We start from the raw sequence: 16,514 nt of genomic DNA on the forward strand, positions 1-16,514 counted from the left end.
GTTTTTTGTTCCAGGACCCACGCGCTGATTAGCGGGTAAGGCCAAACCAAGGGAAACAAAAAACATTCAGAGTTTATCGAGAGGCAGGAACACTGGGAATCCGGATCGGTTTCAGACCAGTACAAAGAGAGGAGACACGTCTCTTGACTACATCAATATGCATTCAAGTTATTTCAGTTCAGCTGGGTAGCCTCCTGTTATGTTACAGTGACTGTAAGAGACTACAATCATGATGCAGAACAACTAGACTTCCCAGACTTGCACCCATATACTATATAGAAACATATACGTCCAACCAGCTGTCCATGAGAACAAACTACTGGCTGTTTCAGCCACTTCTGTCAATTGAACTTGAGGGTGATTTGGTATAGATTTCATGTTTTGTGGTCAATTTCTCCACTATTCAAAACAGCGATCTCGGATCCTTTTAAATCCAACCAAAGGCATGATCTAATTGCATGCACCAAAAACTGGCAGGCACTGATTCTCCTCATCGTGCTACAGCGCACCCTACTGGCCATGCGTCCAGCGAGCTCAGAGCAGACACCTGCAGGGGTGGCCTTTGCCCTCCAGAGGCAGGTAGCTCGCTGACGTCCACTCTGGAGTTGCTGGGTGTAGAAGAGGTAGCTGGCTCGGTCGTGGGATCAGAGACCTCCCAATGGACCTTCAGTTCTCCTGAGCTGTGTGGGGAGGGAACTGAGGGGCAGGGAACTGTACCTCTCTGGAATTGGAATTTGAAATGGTTGTTAAATCCCCTGTTTCATTCACGGTGGGTGATCTTTTATTGCGGCAACGGAGATGGGGACCAGAAATCATTTTTCCCCACCAAGAGCTAGAACGTACTTGAGTTACAGTCGGTTGACCTGACCCTTACAAAAACTGGATAGAGTTTCACCTCAAAGTGCTTCCTCTTTTAAATTGCATTCGTCTGTGTAGAACGGTTCAGTCAGTGTTTATTGAAATTCATCTCTGTGAAATTCTAGAAGCTTGGCATTTTTTTTCTTTTCTTTTTATATGGAAATATCTTTTTTATTTTTTTATTTATTTATTTTTTTTAAAAAAGCTGTTGAGCCGTTGTATTTGTGGCGAAGGCATCCATCCTGTGACACTGCTTGACTTCCATTTGTTTTGAAAGGAATTGGCTTAACCTATCTTTAGGTTCTTCCGTTAGTTTATATAACCTACGAAAGCATTCTCCGATTCTTTTGTACTCCAGAGCGTCTTGAACTTCAGCTTCTGCTTTTGTATGTGGAATAACAATTGCATTCACATAACTTTTTTATTTTAAGAATTTTTTTGATGAGTCAATTTTGGAAATAACAAAAACTAAATGGATTGTATCATGTTTTTTTTGGTTTTTTTTTAATTTTATTTAAATTTTTTAAATGGTTTGTGTTAACTGTTATGGAGTTTGAGAAGTTGCCCTGCCAAAACTTTGTAAAAAATAAATTAAAAAATGATCCATTTATAAAAGAGGTATAGACAGGAAACTTAACTTTACAATTATACACTCAGTGACTGAAGGAGATATTCAGTGGTGGCAAATCCTAAGTATTCTGTTCATTGTTTAAGGGATTATTAGAGGATTCTGTATTGTGGTAATCAAACTTCCAACAGTGCAGTTTTATTTAAGTCTGTACAAAAAGATCACATTTGAATCTTTTAAATGTTATTTAGGTCTGCCAGCGTTTTAATCAGTAGAATAGACCCCATTGTCTAACAGTCAGAGATTTGCCACTTTTAATTACATCGTCTTTGTTTCTAATCGGCTTAGACATTCGCTGCAAGCAAGCTGTTTGGATATCATTTAACAGTCTGTGGCTATCTATCTTCAGTTTAAATAATGCGAGTCCGCTAGAAGACTCTCCCAGGGATTTCACAACCCTCCCCAGATGTTGGAATTCCGAAGCTTTCAAAACGCACGATGCGATGGGAACTCAAACGGAATTGCCTTGCTAATTTGCAATCTGTGTCCACGTCTTGAAGTCAGTGTTGCAGTAATTATATCCTGAATAAACATCCTAATTCGGAAGCACGCCATTAAGCTCTAAGCTCTGAAGATGTTTTGCAAAATGGCATCTCAACTCAAGCAGGGACTGATTTCAGGGGAGACCCCGCAGATCATCGGACTCTCGCCCTTATCGGCGATCTCTGATACAGCGTCAGATCGTGGGATTTCGAATTCAGAGAGAGCACATACTGTATACATGGGAGAGAGCAGGGATTTCAGTGTGTTACTTTATAGAAATATATGCTGTAGGAATTAACTAGAAATAAAAAGTGCTCATTTCTTGTGACGTAAAGTTGGCATTACAGTAAAAAAAATAAAATAAAGGCTTAATACCATAATAAAGGCACACATTTCTCTACTACATAATATAATTCTACAAATACATAGATGGTTCTAGTTTGACTACTGCACAACTACATTTAATTAGACCATCACTTTAATTTATGACTGTGATGTATGGTAGTGGTCGTTTTACTTTGCTGGACAGATAAGGGTTACAGCTGGGACAAAAGTGCCGAAGGGCGGTCATTGTTTAGATTTTAAATTGCGTGCCAAGTAGAAACAAACATTTCTATCTCCCATCTTTTCAATGTTTCACCTCCTCCAAATTATACAGTAATTGGTGCCCCTCCCCTGTTGTGGTGTTATTGCATTGCCTGCTTTACGAAATGTCAAGAACAGAATGCCGTTTCGCGCGTTCTGTTGCCCTGGGTTACGGGACTTGGGATGTGACAGTGTTGGACTGGGTGTATCCAGTCTGCCAGGCATGTTTTGGTTTAATACGGCAGCCTGAATTCCCACAGCGGGCTAAGATGATTGTCCTCTCCAGCGATAACTCAGATATAAATAAACACTCCCCTGTTTTCACAGCTGAGAGCAGTGTTACGCAGCTGTTAGCTACACAAATGCTTCTTTCGAGGAGATTCAAACCGTTTTTCGGGGCAGGAAATGGCTTGGGTTGTCCTTGTAGTTCAGCAAGGTCTGTGTTGGTCGGTGGTCATTGCGATTGCACAAAACAAATCCTGCTGCCACTATCTTATCAAACCAGACGCGGACAGCAAATATATATCTTGGTTTGCTAGCACCGATTTGATATCAATGTGATCAAAGTCACTGCAAATTGTGATGGGCAATGTCTGAGGCTTTGTGGTAGAATTGGGATCGGGCTGAAGGGCTGGGAGCTATGGTGGGATATCCAGGTTCAAGTACATTACTCTTTGACATAAGGATTATATCGCCTGCATGTTGATATGCTTTAAAACAGAGTAGAAGTGGATATCGGTTTATTTAAATAAAATAATAGTGGAAACCTGATGTGTGTGTGTCTCTGTCTTTCTCCAGCGCTGCCGGTGGTGAGATCTTCAATCAGTGCGTGGCAGACAATGACGAGGCTTTCACAGAGAACGACGTCATCAGATTGGTCAGGCAGATCCTGCTCGGCGTGGCCTTCCTGCATCGCAGTAATGTGGTCCACCTCGATCTCAAGGTCAGTATTGCCCTGGAGGATTGTGGGAATGGTGGCGAGACAACCAAAGCTGTAGTTACACAGCCCCGCGGGCAACTAAACGGGGGTGGGGGGTGGGGGGTGGGGAGCAGCTTCGTTTTAATGCAAAAGCACTTCTTATGTGAGATTTGTGATTAATCCATCATTAAACGTGTTCAGATTTGAATAGTGTCAAAGTTTAAAAAAAAAAAAAAAAAAAAAAACAGCAATAAGAACATGTCTAGAATTGTTCCCCAACTAAGCTATTCGAAAGGGAGATTGGACTTTTTTGAGACGGTTTCAGTCTTTGGGTTCTTACGTCTCATTGTGGGACACTGTCACACTGTCAGCCATTCCGTTCAGCTCAGAGACGCTGCCTGTCAGGCTGGACTTTCTAACCATGATCGCTGATGTGAAGTCCTGGTGTTGGCAGCATCGTAGATCAGGCTTTACCTGCTGAACGTGTTCTGTATTAATGATTTAAGCTAGTGTGCTGAAAAACTGTAAAAATGAATTTAAAAAATACCTTTTTTTTTTTTTTTTTTTTTTTTTTAATCCTGCATGTGTTTTTAAAATGACCGGATTTATATTTAGCATGCTGTTGCTGTCGCGTATGAATAAGAAAATAAGCAAAACGAAATGTAAAAGGGTCAAACTGAAGACCTATTTGCAATAAAAAATAACAAATTGGCTGCATGAAAGCAGTAAAATATACACTAAATAGAACTTGCAGTTAAGCTGCAATAGTTGCTGTACTGCATCAAGTGTCGCTTTTATAAACACAAATCAGCTAAGAACAGCTGTTTGCAAATTCCACAGAACAAGGCCGATACTCAGGTTAATTGTGATCACGATTTAGGGTTTGTTTAGAATATTTCTCCTAATTCAGTATCGTCCTCCCCTTGCAGCCTCAGAACCTCCTTCTGACCAGCGTCCGGCCCCTGGGGGACATCAGGATTGTGGACTTTGGCCTGTCCAGGAGGGTGGACAATGTGAGAGAGGTCCGAGAGATCTTGGGCACGCCTGAATACGTAGGTGAGGAGAGGACAGTGCCTCGGAATGTGACTCCTTAAGGACTCAATTTTATTGGTCTACACAGCGGGGTTTAGTCAATTGAGCTAAACGTTGGCGGATCTTAATACCACCGTCTGTTAAATAACTATCTGTTCTCTCAAGCCAGTGGAGTTTAAATACATTTTAATGTTTTTTTAACTTGACTTTTTTAGTGTTTTATTGTTCGGGCTAGTTTTTTTTAAAGGCCTTTTTACATTTTTGTAATTAATTTTTTTCTTAATTATTTTATCGTGAAGCGCTTTGAGATGGCTTTGCCGCAAAAGGCGCTATATATATATATATATATATATATATATAAAATAATTTGATTGATGGATAAATAGAACTGAAAGAGACCTCATTCCCTCATGTTTGATTTGCATAGCCTTCCGTCTCCAAATTTGAATTCTCAGTGCTGGCATGCCATTTACTACTGAGGGGGGAGAAACGAGATCATCTCAAATTTGCTGCCTTTCACACAAGGTCATTTAAGTCACCCTACCTTTCAAACTGCAGCCTAGTGCTTCAGTCACTGAACTGCTCTAACCCTGCCTTGTAACCGTATTTAATACTGAACATGGAATGTTTTTCTTTTTTCAGCTCCAGAAATCTTGAACTACGAACCAATTCGTATATCGACGGACATGTGGTGAGTACGGGTGTGATTGACATTCGAATCCCCTTTTGTCCTGTGGAATGGAGCGCTTGGAATATTGCACCTTAAGAAAACAAATAGTTAGCGGAGGAATCTGTGCCTTAAGAAAATAAATAGTGCCGAGGAATCTGTTATTACTTGTCCGGTTTGTTCTGCTGTGTTCTTTAAACTTTGTAAAAATAAACTAGAATGAACTGACAGATTTCTCCAAGAGCTTGTTTATCTTTCTGAAGCTGTGCTCTGCACTGATTCCAGTATCAACGTAATATTCAAGTGTCTTTTCAAGTGACGTAAATGAGTCCATTTTAATCAAAGTTGGCCTGCTTCATTTTCTTGTGCTTTTTTTTTTTTTACTTCAAGATAAGAATAAGTGTTCAGAGTTCTAGATTTAAATTGTTGGGTTTCCATTGCTGTTTGTGTAATGTCCACACACAACTTCACCTTCAGTCTGACTTGGAAGATCTCTTTCTGAGTATCTCCATGAGTGGCTGCTAATGGTGCCATGCATCGGCAAATCCTACGTTTAATTCAATCCAGCATGCGATGACCTTCAGCCAAAGTCTTGGAGGTTAAAAATGATTCAGATTGAAATGTGGGCGCCTCTTTTCAGGAGTATCGGCGTGTTGACGTATGTCATGTTGACGGGCGAATCTCCCTTCCTGGGAGACAACAAGCAGGAAACCTTCCTCAACATTTCCCAGGTGAACGTCGACTACTCCCAGGACGTGTTCGAGGGCGTCTCGGATCTGGCCGTGGACTTCATCAAATCTCTGCTCATCAAGAACCCCAGGTATGTCGGGACCGCATACACCACTACAGACGTTGCCAGAGCAGAACTAGTTCGGAACTAGAGTGAAACCAACTGAATTATTTCAGCACCTGTGTTCAGGTTTAAGTAGATCCGACTCTTGTGATGGGTTTGTGGAAGCATTTTTAGAATCTGATGTGCATCTCCTTTAGGTTTTTCAATACAAATTTGGTAAATCAACCATGAAAGGTTGATCAGGGGTGAAATGAATTGCATTAACGGACGTGCAGTATTTGTTTTAATACATGACTGCATAAAATGTTTGCATGATCACAAATCTTTCTTGCTGTTGGGGTATGAATGTAATTTGCTGGAAACTAACCAGCATGAACTGGAAGTTGTCCATTCTTCTTATTGCAGTGGGCGGTGGGTTTTGTACAGCAAGATCGCATGGATGGTGCACGTGCATCCGTGCAGATTTTTGTTTTGCAGCCTGTTTTTGAAAGAGCGCTGTTTTGCATGTGGTTACTTGACAGTGGAAGAAGATACTTTTGCATCAGATTTTCCTAAAACTGAACTATAGTTTTGCAGTCTGAGCGATTTTACTGGTTCCTGGCCACCGTCCTTAAGCCTCTGTTAACTTCAGGGGCTTGGCAGCAATCTCTTTGGATCCTGCAGAAAGAAACGCTAACCACAAACGGAGAGCTTTCTTTAAAAGGGAAGTTAGCCACAAAATCCAAGCAGTTCCCCTACCACTGATGTGAAATCTTTTTTTTTTTTTTTTTTTAAGAAAAGTGCCCTTTTTCAATGTGGTTTTGTCCTTGAACGTGCCATTGCTATGGGACCTATTCACAAGACTTTCACTCAAATTGATGGCTTAAGCGAAGTTCTGTATTCTTTTTAAACAGTTAAAGAACGCCACAGCAGTCTAGAGCAGCTCTGTGAAATATCAAACATTTATCTGGCAAAACCATTCGCCGCTCATGAGTTACAGCTTTGTGATTATAAATCACAGTACAGTATAGCTGCCCAATCCTAATATACTCTCTTATGTCTCCCCCTCTGATCACAGAAAGAGGGCTACAGCTGAAGACTGCTTGAAACACCCTTGGCTGTGCCCACACCCCACTATCCTGGAGGGCCTGTCGGAGACAGAGGCCAGGCAGTCTCAGTCGGAGCCCGAGAGCCCTGATTCAGCCGAGGAGCTGGTCCTGCAGGCCTCCTACACCATCTGCACCTCCCAGAGTGACCTGCAGGCCTTCCGCAAGACCTTCATATTCGAGGAGTCCTTACCAGAGATCCAGCAAGAACTGGTCTGCTGATGTTTTAGCAGTCAAGAAAGAAAGACATTGTAAATAAGAGTTGAGCGATGAGCTTCTCTGGCTTACAAACTTCTCTGGATAAGTGAGGTCTGCTGAGGTTGGGCTCAGGTTCCGTGGTGCTGTTTGCGGGACACTGTCTTGCGTTTTGAAGTTCTGAGGGTTTTGACCGGGACACCAGGATTTGGGTTGGACTTGGAAAAAGCAAAATGTTTTTTTTTGTTTTTCTTAAACTAAACCTTTCTGGTTGCCACAGGGATCTTCCAGGGTTTTTATGGAAATTGTTCCCGCTTGCTGGAGCTTCAGTAAGGCAAAAAGATAACGGGTCTTGGGTCTCTGTGCCACAGTAATAGATCCAGATAAAACAAACCACATTAAGTGGTAGAATTGCCTGAGGCTGTTTTTGTTTGTCTCTGTTGAATCTTTACTGCTTGAACTCACTGTTCATGTTTTGATGGCTTACTTTGAAACTTTTTTTTTTTACCACGCTGTTCTCTTCGTGATTAGCCTGCAGGCTATTTTTGAAAGTGTCACTTCTCGAAAGGGAAATTAAAAAAGTTCAAGTTAAATCTATATAGAAGAGAAGAGTTAAGGAGAGGGTGAAGGTTATCGCTGGGAGCTGGGTGTTGTGAGGGGTAGCTAACTTGTCATGTCGAACTGTTGGATTTTTAGACTGAACAGAGATATCGAAATGTTGACTTTCGGGTGAACCCAAGCATTTCTGTGGGACAGCTGATGTTGATTTAAAGATGATCTGCTTTAACTTTTAGCCTGGTTCCACCTTATTAAAGAAACATATTAATCACTTTGGTTTCAACTTTGATGGTTATGCACTTTTTTATATATATATATATAAACAGCCCCATTGTTTGAAAGGTTGAGGGTTCTGTTTGTCATCACAAATGTAGTTCTGCATATTCACATTACACCTGCTTTACAGACATCAGTTCATCAGTGGGGCACATAATTGTATCAAACTGTAGCATTATTTCTCTTGTAGCATGTGTGCATTTTTTCTAGAACACCTCACACTGTTCCAGGCACAGATGATTCTAGAATTTCTAGAGATGCCAACCAAGTAACATTGCACAGTATCTAGTGGGCCATTTTTATCGTTTTTGATTTTTCATTGTGACAATTTAAAGATTTCAGTTTAATTATATCACAAGTGGCCAGTGTTGTATTTTAGTGCCTGTCATTTTACGTGGTTCTTCAAATAATGATTATTGTGTAAAAAGAATAAAACTGCACTCCAATTAAAACAAACAGAAAAGAAAGGGTACAGGAGACTGCAGTTTCTCAGAAAAAGAAATTACAATCTGATTTCAAGCTAGCACAACTTCAATTTTCCGGACCGATTTTGTTTTGATGAAATACAGAATAAAACGTAAACAGACTTTGAAGAATACATACATTGAATTATTATTATTATTATTATTATTATTATTATTATTAATGAAGAAATACCCTGTTAATTATTTTTCTATTTTGCTTTTTTTTTTTAATAAAAGATTAATATTATAAAATATATCGTGTCCATTTGTCAATGTTGCTTCTGTTTTAACTCTCTCTACTGTACACCCATGTTGAATTTATTTAAAGAACAGCCAAGACAGAACATAACAAATCAAAAGGTCTTCTGGTCTGTGAGCTACGTGTGACTGTAACAAACGGACGAAGGACTTGAGTTTAGACTCTTTCTTATATAGCTGCAAAATATGTGAAACCAGCAGCCGTTTAAAGAACAATCTAATAAATAATATCTGGTGAAGATGCCAGATACAGAGTCTGCTTACAGTGCAGACCCGTAATGTTCCTAGTGCCCTAGCTTTCCTTATTATCTTTTAGTAGTCTCACTGAATAATAAATGTAGTTTTGTATGCCAGTGTATGTGTGTGCTGGTGTAAATACTGTGTCGGTTAGGAGTGTGTTTCTATAGCAGAAGTGTGAATGTGTCTGGCAGGGGAAACAGATAAGACTCCCATTGCATATCCATGCTTTACATAAGACTTAACGACTTGACACTTCTGGAACAGATCTAGTTGCACACTTGCCCAGACTAATCAGGATGCTGGTAAAGCTTGAAATGTTTTAAACGGCTCTGCAACTGGAGGCTCATCTGCAACTCTGGTTGTACGTTTTAGAAACCCAAGAAGATTAAGTCTTTATTTTGAATCCAAATGACAAAGGAAACCATTGAAGCAGGCTTGCCTGATTTTTGAATAGTTCTATTTGTGTCTAAAAGGAGTGACTGTGCATTTTGGTACAGTACATTTTTTTTTTTGTGTATGTGTTTAAAAATAAAAAGTAAAAATCATTACCTGCACTAGGAAAGTCTGCCCATTATGTGCAAAACTGTAGCTCGCCTTCCAGAATCTATGTGCAACAGCAATTTGTGTTGCAATTTCAAGGGGAGCGCACACACACGAGTGAGTGCAGTTTCTCCTTTGTGTACCTTCCTTGCGGTTATTCTTGTGTTGGTACATTTTGTTTTCATAATTGTAAAAAAAATAAATAATTATTTTCATTGTGTCCTCTTTTTTTGTGGTGTTTGCAACAGCGTTTCTGCTTCTGTACAGAATATACTACCCTATACAAGCGACAAAGGGTTACGATTCTAATATTCAGTCTTGTTAAAGGAGTCATGTTTTGGGATCCTGAGTGAAGAGTCATTGAGACCAAAGTGACTATCTTCTATAGATTAATCATTCTGCGTCCTGCCCTAAAGTCATTTTTAGTACCATTCAATTTTGATGACAAGGAGCATGTTAGTTCATCCCTTGCCCCTGCTGTGAATCTAAAATTAGACGCCATTCACTGTGTGTGTGTGTGTGTGTGTGTGTGTGCCAACAAGTATTTTTATTATAGTCCACAGATTCTGATACGATCAACAGTTTACAATCCCACAGCAAGTGTCATTACAATTGGATCAGCTGGTTTCTGTATATACTGCATGCAAAATATACGTACCTCACGATCCCTAACACAACACCTGAGCACTCTCGCTGCTTGGTACTATGCTATTTGAGCAGCTTCCAAATGAGGGAGCATTGCCAAATTCCTGTATTTTTCCTTTGATGTGAATTCTTTGTTCCGTTTCAGCGGTGGTTATGGAACCCTGGAGCCCAGCCAAAAAATAAAAATGAAATTGAGAGCCTCCCCGCTGACTTTGGCCTGCTGTTTGAATCTGAAGTGTTTCCGGTTCTCTGGTGGATTTCAAGCTGTTATATAAATGAAGGAATGGAGGATTTAATACAGTGTAATCCCTAATGGTCAGAGTCTGGATTGGCACAATCGACAAGAAAATAAACTTCCCTGATAGAAAAATAACCTCCCTCGCTGAGAAGGATTGAGTATTACATGATTAACTCCTAATCCATCTTTTTATATTTTGAGATTCAAGAAACCCACGCGAACACGGGAAGAACATGCAAACTCCACACAGACAGACCCCTGAGGCCGGAAATCGAACCCAGGACCCTGGAGCTGTGAGGCAGCAGTGCAGACCACCACGCCACCTGCAATTCTTTTCAAAACCTGATTAATTCATTTTCACAAGATGTTATGTATGTGATATCCAGCAGGTGGCAGCGGTGTATATTCATAGGGTTAGTTATGTACAGTACAGTTTCTATATGGCTCTGTGCAATAACCTTTGGTTAAGAGGTTAAAATGAAACTGTGAAAATGAGGACACCCTGAGACCAGTAGAAGGCTTATTGTGTGTTGTAAAAAAAATGTTTTACATGGAAAATAACCTTACCGAAATAAACCGACAAAACAAAACTCTGCAGTGCACTTTCTCCATTTCTTAACGGACGTGTCTGACAAAACCAACTCCTTTTCAGTTTAAATTTGCCTGGCAGACTGGAAGAAGGGAGTGGCCTTCAGGCAGCATGTGCCAGACCCATAATGTGTGATATACCAATTTGAGCTTGCTTCTCCTGCAGTTCAATCAGATTCCCTTCCCCATCCGTCCCTTGGCACGATATCTGAATGCGGTGACCACTGACCAGCTGTCTTACGGGACCTCGATTTGGGTGTTGCCGGCCGTGTGAGTGAAATGCCGGCTTAAAATATACCATTCGAGCAAAAACATGGGGTCCCTATCTGGTTTGACCTCTTTCTATTCCAAGCTTCTCGCCTCCGATTACAGGGTGTAACTGATGTTGCCTTGCCTGCGTCTCTTTTGTGCTTATATCTAGATGAGGCTTTTAGGGGACCGCTTTTAAAAGCCAGCACACGGCATTAGCTATGTATGCACTGACAGCCAGCAACGTTCTCCTTACAAGGAAGCTATTGGGGAGGGTGTTTAAACTTAAGAACATAAGAAAGTTTACAAACGAGAGGAGGCCATTCGGCCCATCTTGCTCGTTTGGGTGGTAGTAGCTTATTGATCAAGCAGCTTCTTGAAGGATCCCAGGATGTCAGCTTCAGCTACAAACACTTGGCAGTCCGCTGAAATCCCTTTTCTTCCTCTTTTATTACCTTTAAGCCTCTGGTTCTAATTGTAATTGGCACACAAGCAGACCTATTATCTGCACAATGGTACAGTTAATGCCTCTTCAGAATGAATGCCTACCCAATGCATGTCACAGAAGCATTCATGCAACAGACAGGACATGCTTACCCAAATCTTAATGTTAGTCTTAATGGACAGCCCTGTCAAGGTTAAATATATTTATATTTAGCGGTATAACAATGTCACAGGAAGGCATTAAGTGCTGTTATTCAATAGATACAATACAGAGCAATTATTTAGTAGGTTACAGTCTGTCACTTTCTTGTTATGACAACCATGCCACTGGCGCCCCCTACTGGCTACAGCTGTCATTGATGAATACATTATAACTGTGTCTGTTTCCAAAAAGCTATTGTCTAGGTGGTTTTCTGCACACAAAGAAATCGCACATCGTCAGCTAGGATCACGTTCCAAATACTTGGCTGTAAACACAAATATTTTACCAGGTGTTTTTCTAGATTAGCTCTCCGCCCCCCAGATTTAGCTTAATAAATTACTGTTAACAAAAACATACTTCAAAGTTTTGAAATGCGTAGTTTCAGATATAATTTAGAACTATGGAAAACATCTATCACGAATTCAACATTTAAAGTCAATATGACAGTCAAATCTGGAAAAAATGCTTCAGTCTTAAATCTTCATTTTACACTTGGCATCCAACATTTAGCTAACGGATACATCCAAAATGCATGGTCTTTCAGCATTTTAAAAGTAAATCTTTGTATCTGAAAGTACACATTATAAAACGTTTAAGTATGTTTTTGTTAACATTTATGTGTTAAGCTAAATCTGGTGGAAAAAAAATGACTTTTTTTTCTTGGTTAAATCTAGGAAAAAATGACGTGATTTTAGATAAATCCCAAAAAAAAACCAAAAAAAAAAAAAAAAAACCATGGTAAAATATTTGTGTTTAAAAAAAAAAAAAAAAACAACAACTTGGCACCCCATGATAAACAATTGAAACAGTTTACTGGAAATGCGAGTTAAAAGTCACAGATATCGAGAAAAAAAAGGGGCTGATAACCAAGATTTCAATCTCGTCGTCTTTTTTTATGGGATGGAAAAAGGAGACAGACAAAGTAAAATAGCACAGCTAAGGAGCGTGTAAAAACATGTAAACGACAAAGCCAGTGAGACTCTAAAGACTGAGATTTAATCTTAACTGTAACAGGAAAGCTATTAATTTCGCTATTTCCCTGTGATTTTCTTTCACTCGCAGGGCGTGTTTTCCGTAGCTTGTCTCTGGTTTAGTATGGCATGGCTGGGGGATTTAGACGGTTTCCTGTGGTCGCAGAGCAATTTAATGTCGTTCAACTTTCCCTGAGGTTACTCTGTCTGTGTGTGTGTGTGTGTGTGTTTCAATTCCTGCCGACTTTTTTCGTGGAAACATTTAAAGGAATGTGATTATCAGTGCGATTAGCTACCCATTTTAATACTGCGTGACATTTCTAGATGATGCGTGATTCAAACTCCCTTTTAACAGTCTGTTAATCAATAGATTTGTCCTGTTCAATACAATGCGCTATATGTGATTAATCTCATTAGCAAGAAGTATTGATTGAAGCTCTTTAAATGGCCTCTGCAGCCATCATCTTCCCCTATCAATCACCAGTTCCACCAATCAGTATTCTTGAAGGGATGTTTCCTTTTTTTTTATGACACATGGTACAGTAGACCTAACTGCTCTGGGCCCTATATAGTGCACAAACAGTCACATGGTTCCTTTACATAATATTACCTCTTATAGCACTAAATAGTACAGAATGGATTAAATACAGATTTCAGGCACTGGAAACTTGCCACAAAGTTATTTACATTAAAAACGAATCTTGAAGTGAAACGTGAAACAGCAACAGTGTTTATACAGACAAACACCAGGGCTGGTCAGCTAAGTAAAATCCCAGGTAATTGTATTATTGCTATCCAGTGCTTTAAAAGTGTCCAAAGCCTTCACACAAGATACAGAAACATTACTCCGGTCCACAGAGCCAAACGAGTCAACTCAACCACTACGATAGTAAAACCAGGAATGGATCAAACTGCTATGCATCGGGAGTCTTATTTCCATCCCTGCACACGTGTGTTCTCGTTCCTAGAAACGTTCTCTGAAGCTCGCTCAAGGTGTTTGTTTCTGATCTTGTAACTTTAAAGTCGTTTTTTTTTCTTTCAAAACATAGGAGTGAATTAAAGAACTGAAGACAAGAAAAAAACCCCTCATTGTTCCCTTGTGAATGCTGGGTTGATAGGAATCATAAGAACATAAGAAAGTTTACAAACGAGAGGAGGCCATTCAGCCCATCTTGCTCGTTTGGTTGTTAGTAGCTTATTGATCCCAGAATCCCATCAAGCAGCTTCTTGAAGGATCCCAGGGTGTCAGCTTCAACAACATTACTGGGGAGTTGGTTCCAGACCCTCACAATTCTCTGTGTAAAAAAGTGCCTCCTATTTTCTGTTCTGAATGCCCCTTTATCTAATCTCCATTAATCTATATCAGAAAGCTGTGTGTGAATGGTCCTTGTTAGGTAACCTAGAAAGAAACACAATAATAGATAATCTTTTTTTTCTGTTTGATTTAGAAACAGACATCCTTCTAATATGCATTACAGTATATTTATATAATATTAAAAAAAAAACACCCTGAGAAGCAGCTGTTGACTTACCCTTGCCACACTAGACAAAATGAACAAAAACATTCATACTAAATAAACCCCCCCCCCCCCCCCCCCCGGATGAAAGTGCTTTAAGCATGATTGTGTTTTCGATAATGACCGGATAAACGATATCAGCGGTGAGCAGCATTCTGTACTGATTGGCATCACAATCTCTTGCTATTCACAACAGCAGTTCTGTATCTGGAGTGACGTGGTCCTGTATGTCTACTGGACCTGTAAAAATGACCGTCCAGGGAGAAATCAGTCAAGAGAAACCAGACACTGTCGTGGTTTTTCTTCTGTTATTGTTTGCAGGTTTCAGTAGACAGAGCAACGTAATGAAAACAGCCATCTCCTTAGTTTTTAAAGGGAAGCATGTGTTTTGATGTTACAACAGCCTTTATTTACTGTTGTGCTGTAATGAGAAGGCGTGTCAGGTCAAGAAAATGATGCTAATCGCATTTTTGGAAGTGGTTCATATACTTAAATGAACATGACTGGAAACATGAACTTCATGAATAAGGGAAATGGGAAAATGCAAGACCTTAAAATTGAACCAGACTTTTAGATTGATTCAAAATGAAATAGCTGGCGACTTAATGCAAAACAGGAAATGTTCAGAGATAGAATTTCTTGACCACACACACGTTTTAGTTGAAAATACATACATTAAAAAAAACTGAACTGTTCATGAAAAACACATAGAGTTCATTACTTTATGTTTTATCTGCAGGGTAAAGAATTTGATGCAGTCAGAGCTTTAAAAAAAAAAAAACCATCAGTGAAAAAGGGAAGTTACAGTAACAAGGCATGTAAACAGTATTTACACTGAAAGATGAATTCCCATGATTTCTGTTGAGTGAGAATGATATCCCCTACAGCAGCACACAGTACTGTTTAGAAAGATAACAGTAGTTTATTTATAACTAACAAATCAGCCTGGTTGTAAACAACAGGAGTGTAAGATATAGAGTGTATATAGAGGCCTAGTCAACAAGATAAGAGAGAACAGCCTGTTGTCATGGGAACGGGGTTGAGAGAGGGCCCTGCCTGAACATAGCAAGGTGAGTAAAGAACATTCCGATACAATAAAACAATCCTGAAATTACAACAACATGACAGTATAATTTAGAGGTAAGTACAAGAAACCGATGAAAGCCTTAGCTGATATTTAGTTTACTTGGTTTCAAAATTGTTTTACTTCAGAATTTATGATTGAGTAAAGTGTTAAAAATTCTGGTTTGACTCCAGATTTTGATAAATACAGTTTTGCATCACCTCAAATTTTACGATTGAGACAAAATTTAAAAAAAACAAAAAACGATATGAACATAATTTAGATATTTTATTTAACATCATGTGATCAAAGAAACTACAAAATGATATCGCAAAAGTCTACCAGAAGCCATAATAGTAGTATTTCCTGTTAGATTCGTGTCACGTTTTTTAATTATCAGTTTTCATTAACTGCAAAGTGGTGTGTAATTCAGTATGTTAACGTCACATTATTCAGCAGGTTTCATTCGACTTTATGAAGCAAAATTAGTTCATTCGATAGGGTGATGCAAAACTTCAGGCAGTAGCATAGGCCTAAAGAAAGATTGTACAGTGAATGCAAAGTCGATTCGTATCACTGTAAAAACAGCAGCGGTCAGCTAGCACCATCTAGTGGAATACAGAGAAGTAGCAACTATTATTTTTAGACTATCTAAAAAGTACGGAATGGTATTTTGGCCAACATACTCGTATGCTATTTTCACATTGCTGCAGTGATTATAGTTTACCACCTGGTGGCGCTGTATGCTTGTGTAACTGGGTGAGGCTGGATGCAAACAAGACAATCCAAGCAACTACTGTACTCAGACCTGTTGCCACAGGTAAATTAATATAGCTTATATCATATTCAACACGCAACAAAACCATGGTTGCCAACATTGTAATTGAGAAACAACGGTTTGGTCACATCAGAGCTATACCTACTAGATTAGAAAGAAATAAATGTCTCAAATAAACCGTAGAAAACGCAACATATACAGTGTATTACACAGACTTTTATTGCATACACTTACAAGT

At 39.5% G+C, this 16,514-nt stretch overlaps 1 protein-coding gene across 1 annotated transcript in view; it reads left to right on the top strand.

Annotated features, from left to right (window-relative positions):
• Window positions 1-8,797, top strand: part of LOC117434495 (serine/threonine-protein kinase 17A-like) — an 18,578-nt gene extending 9,781 nt beyond the window's left edge. Inside the window, exons 3-7 of the mRNA XM_034057060.3 lie at window positions 3,353-3,497; window positions 4,403-4,529; window positions 5,148-5,196; window positions 5,813-5,992; window positions 7,023-8,797. Of these exons, the coding sequence (XP_033912951.1) occupies window positions 3,353-3,497; window positions 4,403-4,529; window positions 5,148-5,196; window positions 5,813-5,992; window positions 7,023-7,272 (751 nt within the window). The 3' untranslated portion in view covers window positions 7,273-8,797. The remainder of the gene's footprint in view (window positions 1-3,352; window positions 3,498-4,402; window positions 4,530-5,147; window positions 5,197-5,812; window positions 5,993-7,022) is intronic.
• Window positions 8,798-16,514: the final 7,717 nt, after the last annotated feature.

The sequence above is a fragment of the Acipenser ruthenus genome, chromosome 28, assembly GCF_902713425.1.
Source record: "Acipenser ruthenus chromosome 28, fAciRut3.2 maternal haplotype, whole genome shotgun sequence".
Taxonomy (NCBI): domain Eukaryota; kingdom Metazoa; phylum Chordata; class Actinopteri; order Acipenseriformes; family Acipenseridae; genus Acipenser; species Acipenser ruthenus.